General features: G+C 40.6%; 1 protein-coding gene across 2 annotated transcripts; it reads left to right on the top strand.

Moving 5' to 3' along the window:
* The first annotated feature begins 359 nt into the window (after window positions 1-359).
* LOC121304737 (dual specificity tyrosine-phosphorylation-regulated kinase 2-like) lies at window positions 360-10,258 on the top strand. 2 transcript variants are annotated; one of them, XM_041236105.1, is made up of 3 exons: window positions 360-1,871; window positions 3,378-3,493; window positions 6,200-10,258. In XM_041236105.1, exons 1-3 carry the CDS (start codon window positions 1,829-1,831, stop codon window positions 7,784-7,786), a joined length of 1,746 nt encoding a protein of 581 aa, XP_041092039.1. In that variant the 5' UTR covers window positions 360-1,828; the 3' UTR covers window positions 7,787-10,258. The 2 variants fall into 2 exon arrangements, with proteins under 2 accessions (XP_041092039.1, XP_041092040.1); XM_041236106.1 differs by having other exon boundaries at window positions 360-1,246.
* Window positions 10,259-15,166: the final 4,908 nt, after the last annotated feature.

The following is a 15,166-nucleotide window of genomic DNA, read 5'->3' on the forward strand; positions in this document are numbered from 1 at the left end:
GTCCGTGTAACAGCCTGAACATTTATACGTAATGAGTTATAGATGTTTCATTGTTAAATAAACATTTCAATACGTTTCGGTCAAAAGCCCTTCTTCAGATGTACAGCAAGAAAATACTGTGCAGTAAATTTGTTATTTTTCAAGAATACACATTGTTCAATGTTTGTGTTAACAAATTCCTTTTTATCAATTATAATCCTCAATGATGTTTTGTGATTATGTTATTTTCGCATATTTTGCTGTTGCAAATGGGACGGGGAGGAGTTCCTTCTTGTTCCTCCTTGTTCCTCACCCTTTGTTGCATGTGGTCGCCATGTAGGCTCTGCTTTCTCTGTATTTGCACTAGGGTACGTACCCTGTTTGAGTCACAATGGCGTCAGTTTCACAGCCTCAGGGTTCATGTCCTTAACTGGTGTGGTTGTGATTGACGCTATGCTGACCGACTAGTGAAACGCATAGCAACCGTCAACCGAAGCGGGCCAGACCAGCCGTGTTTATGAGACGCCAGCGGAGCAGGATTAACGCGCATTTACCCAAAACTGACTGCAGCGAGAAGGGATAATACACACCGGTGCATTATTCAAAAAACAATGTCGTGAGGCGACATCGCTATATGAGCTGGTCTCGGTGAAGCATTTATTTTTTGTCTCCGGAAAGAGAACTGGGGTTGGGACGAGTCGAGGGAGCAGAAGAAAAAAAAAAATCCACAAGACACTCACATTGAGAGCGGTTTCCATCACTCGGGAGTTTCGGTGTGGAAGCGATCACCGATTATACAAACGGCAAAACAACACGGTTTTCATTTTGGAACAGAAGAAGAAAAAAAAAAAAAAAAACCTCTTAGATTTGTGATGCTTTTGTTTTCATTTTGGGAGATTTCACTTTTTTCACGCGTGGTTTATTTGTATTACTATTATTATATTTTTGGTTACGCGAAAAATATCCAAGCAAACTTTTAAAGCAAGTGAAAAAAATAAATAAATTACAAAAAAAAAAGCTTAATCGGCGACAACAAACACGAGAGGAAGCAGACCTAGGGAAATAGAAAGCGTTTTCCAATTGAGCGCCACTCGTTTGTGTTTGAAGAAAAATACTTGAGTTCGGTCATGCAATTGAAACTATTGTTGTCTTTACTGACAAAGAGGACTGTAGGCTGTGCACACTGCTGTTCAGGAACGATTACATGGGAAATGGGATCGTGTCTACTCTAGCGATGTTATTATGATGAATATCTACATTGAAACAGGTTCGATATTTACATACCCTACCCTACCCTGACTTGACAACGCGGAATTGTTTTTATATGTGTGTGTGTGTGTGTGTGTGTGTATATATATATATATATATATATATATATATATATATATATATAGTCTTCCCATGAAGTGACAGATCAAATCTAATTGAATGGGACCGCCCGGATTTATTTCAGTGCGTGCGTGCTACTTAAGTTCTCTGAAATGGTGAAATCTATGAGCTGCTGTCTCAATTACCAGCATTTGCATGCTTTAAATGATGGATTAGATTTTTTACCAAGTGAACAATATTTTTAAAATCACAACATACGCCAAATAGCACTGTCATTTTTTTTATATAATAATAATGTGTGTGCAGCAGAGCAAATTATATATATATATATATATATATATTTTTTTTTTATTTGCTTCCACTGAATAAGTACGAGTTCAATCTCCAAAAAAAAGTAAATTAGCTAAAATCCATCGCCAACCGCCATAGATTCTCATCGGATTACAAACTTGGGAAGTCCGTTTTGTTTCGCTTGGGGATCCCTTTCTTTGGATGGTGGCTCCAGTCTCTATCTGGAACCATGATGATACTAAGCAGAAAGCCAGAGGGGCCGATTACAGCCGGTAATTTATGTTTAAATAATTCAAAGTGTTGTTACTGCCCCTACATCATTGCATGCGTTTTGTATTTTAGTAATTCGCTGTCAGAACTGTTTTCTACTGTATGTAATTGAATTCATTTGAATAATCTCGCCCCCAATCATTTTAGGTGTCAGTTTGTAGTTAAACATCTGCGCTTGACACCATAAATCCTCCGTAGACACGCTTAAACCGCTTTTGTGATTTATAGCACAAGGCTGTCTAGAACAGAAGAGACAATAATGTGTGTATAACAAGACTTACTGTTCTACAGTGTCCTGTTTACATGACAGGACAGGGGCTGCAAGTGCAATTAACGCACGATGATACAAATGCAGGAACGCAAGTACTGAATCCCAGTACAGTATGTAATCTCATTAGTGCTACATGGTAAATTGCTGTGCTGTCATGTTAACTCGGAGCCAGCTGGTCATCTTTTAAATTAGATTTACTCTTCAAGGTTAGTCCTGTCCTTGCCAACAGCTGGTTACTTCGTTTATACTTTAATGTAAACAGCTGGTAATTAGCATCAATCTACCGTGGCATCTGCGCATCTTTCTACTAGTGGCATCTCCTAGAGCCGGTTCTGCTAGGTCCGTAGAACTAGTAGAAACCATTAGAACTTTTATCCATTTTATAATCTTCGAATGTGTTCCTAATTGACCGTTCTAGCGTCACACTGACAGTACATATCTGATGTAATTCTAGAAAGCGACACAAATGCTTTTTGGTGTCCGTTTATTGTGACAATGGACTGCGTTTTGCTTTTTTAAAAAAATGTTTAGGATCTGTGTAAAAGGGTTGGGGTTTTTGTAATCATGTCGAAAATGCCAGAGACAAGCCTATGTTTGCGTACCAGATGTTGTATTGAATTAGTATAGTGGTCTAACACCAACTTGGCAAATGGCAGTTTTGGGTCATGGTAGAATGTACAGGCTTCTTTTTTTTTTATCACTAATGTGGTTTATTTTCCCCTGGCCTTAATTAACACACTGGTGTGGCAGGACTACCCCTGTAGAAGTTGAAGACCGTGGACAAGATAGGTGCCTGTGCTCTGTGTGGCAGACTGTCATTGTGTCATCAGTGCTATACATCACAGTGTAACAATTAGAATCAGCACAGTTAAAAGATACCTCTCACATGTTTTATCAGGGTAATAAAGCACACCACTTAACAATAATCTGTTGTACAGTATAATCACACATAGATATATATTTGAAAACATTTTAATAAGATAATTTAGTCATTGGTTTCAAGGTGCAGATGATGAAGAAACCTTTACATTGTTTTGATCAATTTTACTGCCAGCTAACTATTTTTCACCCAATCAAAAATAGACAGAATGGACACCAGGTGGCTTTTTGCAGAAAGTTCTGTTGCTTTTTCCATTGATCTGAATTCGGATGGTTGCATGCCGTTACCAAAAGCTCAGAAAGTCTTTGTCATAGTGTTATAGATTGATAATTTGTTCTCTTCCCTCTCTCTCTACAGCCAGACATGGGGACGGTTTGTACGACTCGTACATGCGAACAGACCAGGCTGGTAACCACGGCACTGACGCCAACGGCCACAGCCCCGCTGCTCTGCCACCCCTTCCCAAACACACAGTAAGTACCCGGCTGCACCAAGCTGTTTTTACGTCACTTTATTCACAGTTGCAGTCTGCAAAGGAGAACGTTTTAGAATTGAAGAAGCTTTTAGTATTTAATTTTGAAATTCAGTCACAGCCCAGCGAGCCAGTCAAATACACATAGAAGTTTAAAGTGACCTGGCACCTCTGGGTCACTCGCAGTGAGCCAGTAACTGTCATTGCTGTGCCACTTCTGACCGCCTGTGTAGAATACTGTGGTTACAATCCAGCCTCAAAAAAGCCAATATTTTCATACGCAACACAACTCCGCGTCACTGGCAAGATCTTTAATTTTGCCTGTGGTATAAGCAAGTGTCAAATAGTTACATAAATATAAGACCCGTTCACTGTTCAAAAATACGGGCATCGCAGGGTGAAAATCTTTCCTAACCACCACTCTGATTCTGTCTTGTTGTTTAACATTCACCACAGCAACATTAACGGGGTACTTGCTAAACTAGTGTGGTCACGTCTCCGTGTCACATTGTCATGGTGAACCTCACTGCTGGCTCTCGGTGTGGTCTTTATAAAGTGAAATTGTCTTGGGCAGCATACTGGCACAGAACACCAGATGGACGGTGACACAAATCTCACTCTGGTGGCTGAAGAAAATTGAGGCAGTCAGCGTTTTTATCTACAGCACAACAAAACAGAAAAGGGAACCCATATGAGAGACTCATTTCTCTGCTTCTCTTCAGTCTCTTCCCCTTGTCTATGCAAATCCTAGACGGAAATGTATCCCGTCCTTCCTGCTCCTGATTTCTTTGTGTCTTTTATTTTGTCTTGGCATGCTGATGCTGCATTCTTTTAGTACTGGGGAGTTATTAACCAAGCAGGATGTGCACGTGACAATAAAGAAAGCTTTCCAATTGAAATTGCCTCATTTCCTTTTGTCATTTGACACATGAGACAATAATGCCGTATCTGGAACATGTGCATGCTTTTTTTTTTTAATGCAATTAGTTGTTAAACGGGGCTGCCCTGTGTGCATCATGTTTAATGGAATGTTATACAATGTGCTTGTATTAAATAAGTTTGCTTCGACAAACAGCTCGTACCCCTTTCTCCAGTTTTGTTTGCATGACAGACAGGTTTTGTTTCCATGTTAATACTGTATCTCATGTATATTTAGTATTTCCCATGTGCTCGGTGCTCTGTCCACTCAACAGGCTGTTGATGCCTGAAAGCAGACAGCTGGTTTATCTGGCTAATCTCAGAGGTATTCCGATACTTAGTCATCTATTACTCTGCATATTCAATTCTATTTACAGCTCGCTGCACTGCCCAGCTGCTATTTCAGTCACTAGGAGGGTTGGGCTCGGCAAATACTTCGTATGGGTTTTCTTTTTTTGTTTGTTTGTTTGTTTGTTTGTTTTTTAACTTTTGGTCCTTGGTGTGTCAAAAGCGTACGCATGTGGTTCTGGGGAAACTTTTAGATAATGTTGCAAGGGATTTATTTCTAAACCCCAGTGCTGCTGTAAAGAGGGCTGTAAAAACCAAGCAGATCAGTGTTTTTGCAGATGGTGGTGATCCTGCTCAGGAAAACTGCTGGTTGCTGCAAAGGAGCTAAACATTCAAAGTTATCCACAGTGCAGTGAATATAAGAGCAGTTAAGATCAAGTTATAGGCTGTGAAATTGGCAGAAGATAATGTTTATTGGAGTTTAAACAGGCGTGACTGTATTTTATCTCTGACTGTAATTGGGAAAATAATCCGTTCTTTGATGTGGTCTGTAGGAATCTAGTTTGAGATAATGCTGCACCTTGGTCAAATATAAATGGATAATGAGGTATCAGTAAAAGCGAACTCTAAGTGAGTGGTGAAGAGATCTCACCACTGTGCTAGAATTCATTGTGTTTTGTTCGCTCTCCTGGCTTGGTTGGCTTTTTTTTTTTCATCTTAAGTTTTCTTTGCACGTCACAGATCTTGGTTGACATTTTACCCTTGACCCATTTGACAGTGACATTTGGACAGGTGCTGTATTTGACCTGTGAGGTGATGGTATTCCCCAGAGGAAGAACCACCCTGTATGTGTAATCTGTCATTGTGGCAGTCTGGCTGCGGGGTGTTGCGTGCAGTTTTTGGAAACAAGACACAAGGAAGGTATTTACCTGGGGATATTTACACACGTCAGCAAACCCCAAGTGCGAAACTGCAGTGGTGAGTCAAATGTCAGCAGAACCCCGAGGACTGAATTAGTCCTTTGTCTGACACCTGAGGCACGCATTGTTTTTTATTTAGTACCTGGATCGTGTTGCCCTTTCAGTACAAACAGTGTATTCACAACAGCAGACGGGGAACTTCTGTTTAAGATCTTATGCACTGAAGATCAAATTCATGGATTAAGTTTAGGATTCCAAATTCAGGTTGGGCTTTGCCAAAAGACAATTTTGTACCACAATATCTTTTGAAACCAAGCCTAAACAAATTGTAATTTGTTGCACAGCAGTGATTCTCAAGGCTAAGCTGAAAACTATCTGCGGCTGACGCAGTTTAGACATGATCAACAGCATAATGCTTTGTGTTTGTTCTATAAAAGAGTATTGGAAACAAGAAGAGGACAGAACATTTGTAATTGCTTTTAAGTGATGTCCTAAGGGAATGACTTTGCAATGCTTTTTAATGTGTAATATTTTGTGCCGCAAGCATGAATGACTGATTCTTATTTTTTAATCATTTGCAGGGCGGGAGTGTCCACAAGACCTCACCAAAGGATCAACATCAAGTTGGGGGTCGAGACCATATGAAGATTAGACAGTTGCATGAGGACGCTTCCAATAGAAAGCCGAACGGTGCCCTGCAGCACAATGGCATTCACAGCACTGCAAAAGCACAACCTGTGACGGCCAAAGAACGAAATGTGGACAGCAGCGGCTCTGCCAAGTCCGGGGACAGCTTGGGTAAAACTACCAGGCCTGGCCTATTGACTCCCGAACAAGCCTTGAAGCAGCACAAGCAGCAACTCACTGCCTTGGAGCAGCAGGAGATCCACAGCTATCCTGAGATCTACTTTGTGGGACCAAATGCCAAAAAGAGGCAAGCCGTAGTGGGTGGCGCCAACAACAATGGTTACGATGACGACCAGGGGGGCTACATCCACGTGCCTCACGATCACCTGGCTTACCGCTACGAGGTCCTCAAAGTCATCGGCAAGGGGAGCTTCGGGCAGGTGGCGAAGGTTTACGACCACAAGCTCCACCAGCACCTGGCCCTGAAGATGGTGAGGAACGAGAAGCGCTTTCACCGGCAGGCGGCCGAGGAGATCCGGATCTTGGAGCACCTGAAGAAGCAGGACAAGACGGGCAGCATGAACGTCATTCACATGTTCGAGAGCTTCACCTTCCGCAACCACATCTGTATGACTTTCGAGCTCCTCAGCATGAACCTCTACGAGCTGATCAAGAGGAACAAGTTCCAGGGCTTCAGCCTGCAGCTGGTGCGCAAATTCGCCCACTCCATCCTGCAGTGCCTGGAGGCCCTCCAACGGAACAAGATCATCCACTGCGACCTAAAGCCCGAGAACATCCTCCTCAAGCAGCAGGGCCGCAGCGGCATCAAGGTCATCGATTTCGGCTCCAGCTGCTTCGAGCACCAGCGCGTCTACACGTACATCCAGTCCCGCTTCTACCGGGCGCCGGAGGTCATCCTTGGCTCCCGATATGGGATGCCCATAGACATGTGGAGCTTTGGTTGCATTCTGGCCGAACTGTTGACTGGCTATCCTCTGTTCCCCGGTGAGGATGAAGGGGATCAGTTGGCTTGCATGATGGAAGTCCTATTCATGCCCCCACAGAAGCTGATGGAGCAGTCCAAGAGGGCTAAGAACTTTATCAACTCCAAGGGGCACCCGCGCTACTGCACTGCCAGCACCCTGGCTAACGGAACTGTGGTGCTGAACGGCAGCCGGTCGCGGAGAGGTAAAATGCGAGGAGCGCCGGGCAGCAAGGACTGGGTGACGGCCTTAAAGGGCTGCGATGACCCCACCTTCATCGATTTCTTAAAAAAGTGTTTGGACTGGGACCCTGCCACACGCATGACCCCGAACCAAGCGCTGAGACACCCTTGGCTTTACAAGCGTTTACCCAAACCTGTCGCTGCAGACAAAACGCCTGTCTCTAAACGGATTACAGAACATAGCACCTGCTTCCCAGGGATTATTTCCAAGCTGCCTTCCACAATCGGAGCAGGCAGTAAACTGAGGACCAATCTGATAGGAGACTCGAATGGAAGCATACCCTTACGCACTGTGCTACCCAAACTCGTAACATAGGACTTTACAATCACAATTATGTAGGACTGGTTTTTATTGTTGTGTGTGTTTTTTTTTTTACACTTTTTATGAATTTGAGCCAATTCACTTTGCATAATACAGTAGCAATGAAAAAAAAATGTATCTATACCACCTTTGGTCAGCTGTTTTTTTTTTTTTTTTTTTTTTTAAGGATTTGAATAAGTTTTAAATACTGTTTAATCAACAGTTTGGTCAGTGTAGTTTACAAGTCCCATTCTTTTTTCAACACTAACCTTCAGAAAGTATGGCTAGGATCACACACACGCACCCACATATCCATGTCACTGTAGCAGTAACAAAAGGACTATAATCATTTACAAATCATTTTAAGGGCTACAATAGACCTTACTACTTCAGTGTGAAATAGCACTAAATTAAACTGTCAGCCTGAGAGATTAATTTTTTTTTTTAAGTGTAGTTTTAATATATTTAAAATACCATTGCGTTACAATGTGAAGTTTTATTATAAGATACCAAGAACCACGACCTCATATCCACGTCAGTCTTCCGAGAGAATTCAACCAGTGTGCTGCACGCTGCACAGAAGACTTTGTGTTCTGCATACTGCTGCAATACAAGGATGGAAATACGACTTGAACCATTCCTGGTTTCGCAGTGAGTTTAATAAGACAGACATGAGCTTATTACCCATAAACTGTGGCTAATCAAGCTGGTGTTAAAGCCTGGAATGGATGAAACTGCTGTGCAATATGAACCTTGGATTTTGTGTGTTATCCGTGTTGCAGATTCAGGTTTCACTGTATGATTCAGTGTGTTGTTTGCCTGTTTATTTTAGACTTGGAAAGCTGCCTCTTTCCACACAGTGATTAGTTAAATACACATTTCCCCATCACACTGATACAAAACTTGCGTGGCATTATTGGGCACAGTACTAATCGTTATAAAAATAAATGTCACAAAACTATTTGTTTGATTTACAAGATGGGAATCTGTCTGGTGTCTGTTGTGGAATCTGATGGTATCTGTTTTGCAAATTGGTTTTTAAAAAATGTGGTTTAGCAAGGCTTAATTTGAATAAATACACACACAAAGAAAGAGACAATCGGGTTCTGTTTTTCATATGAAAATAAAAAATAACACCAAACGTTGCATTGCAAATGAAATAACTTCACTTTTTTGCCGTTAAAGAATCCTAATTAAGAAACTATTATAATTTTTTTTTTTAAAGAGAAATTAGAGGTGTATTGAGTATAACCCTAAATAACACTAATGTGAATGATTTTCCTACTTTTCTATTTCCTTTGTCACTGGCTGACACCAGGAAGGGTTTTTTCAATGAGTTTTGTCAATACTTTTACACAGTATTTCATTATTGTTCTTTTAAGTAGTTGTGATCATTGGTTCACTCTGGTTCAAATAAGATTAGTGTTGGATTATTCCATTTTCAATATTCAATATTTACTGAAACCTCTCAATCTTGATCACATGTATTCCCTTTTAGAATATATTTGTTTACTGCTTGCTGTAACTAATGTGTAGCAACTCTTGTGTTATTTCTATTCATAGAAGAATAAGCCAGGTTGACTTGCCAAATTTCAGCAAAATATTATTTTATACGAAGGAGATATTGCCTATTTTCACTTTGCATAGCATAAAAGTTTTTCAGATCTTTAATTCATTAAGATAACACGAGCCAATAAAAAAGAACTTGGTGGCACACATCTACTCCAGGTTAACAGATCATCAGTTAGTGAGTGACACATTTCATATGGTTTTAAAGATCACCAAACAGTGAAAAATACGTTTCCATTTCTTCTGTCATAGTGAATCTCTTAATAGGGGGTTATAACACTAGTGTGGTGAATTGCTGTAAAAATTGTCGCTCCTCTGCTAATAAGTCTAATTTTATTTTTTTGAGTCTCTAGCTAAGGTTATGGGAGGTTCAGATCATGACGGTCATTCATACCATTAAACAGATTTCAGCAGAATTTAAGTGTCTGTTTCCCAGGTTCAGTGAGTGTCTTCAGCAGGCTGAATACATGTTTCAGAAAACCATTTCAGTTTCAGCGTGCAGTCGTAGCTCTGCACACCCCAGCATACTGGATGCAGGTACACTGAGCTCTGGTTCTGTGCCTTAATTCAACTTGTGTTGTATTGCAGCGTTGACTGCGTTTCTTTCCACTTTCAGGGTTTATGATTTTTATATTTTATAGACCTTTTTAGAATTGTTACGAAAATAGTTTTAAGGAATGATGTACATACTGTAATTTTGAATTTGCAATGTTTTAGAAGTGTGACTAATTCTAATAGCATGTGTATTGTGTGTGTGTGTGTGTGTTTGTGTGTGTGTGTTTGTGTGTGTGTTTAAGGAGTATGAGCAGGTATTGTAACTCTTGAAGGCAGAATACTTGTCAAGGCTGTTAAGTAACCAAACAAGCTTGTATTTGTTTATTCCTTTTTTTAGTAAAATAAATAACTATAATACATGCATAAGGGTGTGGTAGATTTACTCTGGGATTTTTCTTTGGCTCTTCCTATTGTGATGTTGTTTTTCCAGCAGGATTTAGTCTAAAATATAACAAATGAAACTGCTCCATTATGTGCTTTTACTGTGGTCTTCTGCTAGGCTGCCAAGTTATATATTGAGCAGTGTGACACAGTTACAGTAGTGGAATTGCTGGCTGATTTTAAAGCACAAACTGCGTTTCTCTTTTTTTGCAGTCTATTCTGAAAACGCACTCTCCCTTGCTTTGGCGGTTTTAACGGTTAACATTTACAGTGGAAGAACTCCTTATCCGTTATGCTTGTGACAAGCTGACGTTTTAGTGCCTTTCATATGCTTGTCAGTGTTCAAGTAGTCCATTTGAGGTAGAAATACATTTTTAAACTGCTCTCTTTTGCTGTTTCAACAAAGCCTGCTCGTTCAGACAGGACGATGCATTTGGTTTGATTTGTCTCCACCGGCTGTTAAAGGCTCACTTCAGTCTTCTATTGTTTACCACGACCATCCCAAAAGGGTTTCTATTCATAGATATACCAGCGAGAGTCGCCTTGCACTTATAGGGATTAAAGAGGGCTGAGTCAGGCACCTTAAGCTTTGAACACAGGCCAGCACAAGGGCTTTGCAGACAGGGAAAGTGGAGAAACTGAAGCACTGTTTCCACAGGCACCCACCACAATCAAACTGGTGCTTTGCATTGATGTGCTGAAGGGAGTTAGAATTCCATTTTAGATTGTGCTTGAGGTTAACGTTACACATGAGGGTACAAGAACATTAGCATACTGTAACAATCCCACTCTATCGGGTACATCAGTTATAACTGTCTGTAACCATGCCTTGGCTATTACTAATAAGAGTATGTGAAACCTGACGTCACCTTTCCATACAGAAGTAGCTGGCAGAGAAGAGACACAGGTATGAGTGTTTATAACTGGTTTATAAACAAGCTGTTAGAGGTCGGGAGCCTTTTATGGAGACTGATTTGCAGTTTGTTATCTTAGTAATGCAATGCGGACGATCCCAGCAGTCGAAATGCCTGGCTTGTGTCACCTGTTATTATTATTATTATTATTATTATAATTATTATTAGTTTATTTGGCAGATGCCTTTTGAGTTGTATTGTGACTCACGCGTCACTATTCAAGTGGTTTCTTCCCATGAGTTATGACACGTTACTACGTAAGTGGACCTCAGACTCTGGTTGAAACTAGTTTTGCCCAATAGCAATTTTATTTCTTTTCAAAGAAGCGGTTGATTATTACCCATTAGCGCAACAGCTAACCGTGGTAAAGTTTCTTGTGTAATCCTAAAAAAGGAACATGTAAAAAAAGGGATCAAGAGATTAATTGAATCTCATTAGCAAGACAGCAAAGGGTTGTTGTGCATTTAATATGAGGTGTAGGATGTCGTATTCAGGGGTAAAGACTTTGCTGCTGTTTGCCTGTAGAATGGATACTGGGCAGCTTGTATTTAAATCTCTGGGCAGATGGAGGAGTGTAGGATTCCCTGCCCCCTGTGACTGTGTGTAATGTCTTCATTAGTGTGGTTGTGAGGCTGGCCAGTTTGCTCAGGGAGTGATTCAAGTCAAGATCCATAAGAGTACATTGAATTGCTTGGTGCAAGAAACAAAATTTGAACAACAACAAAAATGAGAAAGTTGCATTATGTCCCAGGTGGAGTGTGGACGTGCACCGCCAACTTGCGGTTCCCAAGCGATTCTCCTTCGAAACCGTTGTACTAAGGATCCGTGGGGTTTTCATCATAGCTTGTCTCACACATAGGGCTGTATCACTCACCACTGCCTGTTTCTCAAAGCTAAGCAAGGCAAGGTCTTTGTTAATGTGTATAATACACCGCCATTGCACCTGTGAGAAGTATCTTTTGCAGTAAAGATGATTCATGAATGTCTGGTTAATTACTTCTGTTGTGTAGGCATTGAGGTGTGGAGCAGTAACACTGTTGTGACTTGTCACATACTTGCTTTGCTCTTCCTGGATGTTTATTTCCATTTAATTTCATACAGGGGCAACCCCAAGTTTGTTTACTGGTCAGGAAATGCCTCGAGCTCTAGGTCAAATGCATCAATTGCAAATGATCTTTTCTGCTAGACTCATCGAAATTTCCTGTATTTATACTCCAGAGTTTCCCCATATTAGCAAACTCAATCTGTGATGATTGGAAACCCAGAATCAGAAAATCCAGACAAACCTTTCCATAACGTTTCATTCTAAAAAAACACCTTACTCAGATATCATGCAACAAAACACCTTACTCAGATATCATACAGCAAAACACCTGACCCTGATATCAAACCACAAAACAAATCAAAAACACCTGACCCTGATATCAACAAACAAAACAAATCAAAAACACCTGACCCTGATATCAAACCACAAAACAAATCAAAAACACCTGACCCTGATATCAAACCACAAAACAAATCAAAAACACCTGACCCTGATATCAAACCACAAAACAAATCAAAAACACCTGACCCTGATATCAAACCACAAAACAAATCAAAAACACCTGACCCTGATATAAAACCACAAAACAAATCAAAAACACCTGACCCTGATATCAAACCACAAAACAAATCAAAACACCTGACCCGATATCAAACCACAAAACAAATCAAAAACATCTGACCCTGATATCAAACCACAAAACAAATCAAAACACCTGACCCTGATATCAAACCACAAAACAAATCAAAACACCTGACCCGATATCAAACCACAAAACAAATCAAAAACACCTGACCCTGATATCAAACCACAAAACAAATCAAAAACACCTGACCCTGATATCAAACCACAAAACAAATCAAAAACACCTGACCCTGATATCAAACCACAAAACACCTGACCCTGATAACAAACCACAAAACAAATAAAAAACACCTGACCCTAATATCAAACCACAAAACAAACCAAGAACAAAAAGAAGGTTGATAGAACAATCCAGTATTTGTGGCATGTCTTTTTCTGCCGTAGGTCCCCAGACAAAATCGCCAAAAAACACCCAGTTTCTTTAAATAAAGGCATTTTAGTAACTCCAATAACTTACATAACTAACACAGTACAGGTGTCAGTACAGGGAGAACACAGTTCACTGTGACCTGCACCCTTGTCTTGTAACAAACAGAAATTAGTTTAATATAACTAGACAAGAGGATTCCAAGATATAGCTTCCAATAGCACAGACATTGCAATGAAACAGTTAAATACTTTACCAAGAGACAGTGCCGTACTGTGTGACAGATACTCAATGGTTTGTAATGAATAATTTCAGAAACACAAAGAGATTGAGCAGGGCTACAACTAATCCTGGTTTTGTTTATGACGTCATTTCCTGCTGGAATATTTCTTTTTAGTTAGTTCTTGTGTTTTGCTTTTTGGCTTATTCCTGTAGAGCTCAGCTGTTCTTTTTACACTGGGGTAAATCACATTCTGTTATCTCTCTGTGAAGCTTCAGAGCACATTTGAAATCCTGCCTACTGTATGAAGTGAGAAGAAAGATATTTTGGTGATCTCGTTCAAGGACATGTGGCAGGGCAGCAGAGTGTGTGTGTGTGTTTGGGAATGTAGGGTTGGCAGGAATGGGGTTAGATCTGTCCCTACCAGCAATCACAGGTGTGGCCATTCTCCAATTAGATGATTGGTGCTAATTGGAGAGTGGCCACATATATAAAAGCAGGGAGAAATGCTTTGTTGGGAGCTGGTGTTTGAGAGAAGGGAGTTTTTTTTGGTGAGTCTGTTCCGTGAAGGCCACTGCCCAGCCTGGCAATGGTTTTTGTGTATGTTTCTGTGTTTTGTTTAGACCGTTTTGCTTTGGCCCTTATGCCTGTTTATTTGTTCCTGTGCTTAGTTTTTTTTTTGTTTAATAAATGTGTGCAACAGCGCTTCACTGCAGCTTCTGTCGCTGAGTCTGAGCCATCCTGTCACAGAAGGTTCCCGAGGAGGCTATTTATTACACAAACCCAGAGCACACTGCTTCTCACAAAAGAAGTACAGTGACTAGCCTGGCATCACACAGAGATTGGTGCAATACAGAGCCAAACTACACTATTTATACTGTCTTGAGAGTAGCTCTAAATATTCCCTTTTAAGCAGACTTTTTATTGACCCTACACTATCAATTAAAGATATGTCTGCCAACTAGGCCCATATGAAGCTTCGTTGCTGTGGAAACCATTGAAGGGCTCAGGCTCTGCATGACGAAGTAGCTGAAGCACCTTATGGAGTCCTTTTGCTGATTAAGTGAAGATTAAACTCTGACGCGTGTGTCCAGCTAAGCTTTTGAATCACATGGAATTATTCGTTGAACTCATGGCCACCCTATTAAGCAGTTTACTGACATAATTATCAGAAAATTAAATTAAGACCTGGTGTTGCCATATGCAAAGCAATACAGCTCAAATATATCTTGTGTAAAAACCTGGTTACCTGTAAAATTTCTGAAATGGTACTAAATCGCAAAGGCTTGTTATAAAGCAACTAAACTGAGGTCTTGAAAAAGGGAAGCCGAATCTTGGCGACATCCTGTGGGAGCCTAGTTGCTATGTGCTGCTGTTGCTAGGTAAACAGTTTATTCCTGGATAGCTTTATGTTTCAAAGGAATAGTGCTGCAAGACCTGAGATCCCCAATTCCACAGAGTATCTACAAACTAGAGAGAGAACTAAGAGGAACAATACAGAGCTGTCAGAGAGCTAGGCAATGCTTTGGAGGACTGGCGTTCTCTTGGAAACCAAAAAACACACACACACACACATCGTAAATTAAACGTGCTCCAAAACGTGTGCAATTACCTCATACAATTAATTCAAGACAGATTTATTTGCCTTTCCGCCCACTCCCAATGTTTCTGGATCAGCAGCGTGCCATGACATCGATAT

Source organism: Polyodon spathula, chromosome 39, assembly GCF_017654505.1.
Source record: "Polyodon spathula isolate WHYD16114869_AA chromosome 39, ASM1765450v1, whole genome shotgun sequence".
NCBI classification, from domain to species: domain Eukaryota; kingdom Metazoa; phylum Chordata; class Actinopteri; order Acipenseriformes; family Polyodontidae; genus Polyodon; species Polyodon spathula.

Excerpts from the sequence above, each read along its gene's own strand:
- LOC121304737 (XM_041236105.1), top strand. The coding sequence starts at position 1,829 with ATGATGATACTAAGCAGAAAGCCAGAGGGGCCGATTACAGCCG. Across the intron at positions 1,872-3,377 it reads AGAGGGGCCGATTACAGCCG|CCAGACATGGGGACGGTTTG; the intron begins GTAATTTATGTT and ends CTCTCTCTACAG. Across the intron at positions 3,494-6,199 it reads CACCCCTTCCCAAACACACA|GGCGGGAGTGTCCACAAGAC; the intron begins GTAAGTACCCGG and ends AATCATTTGCAG.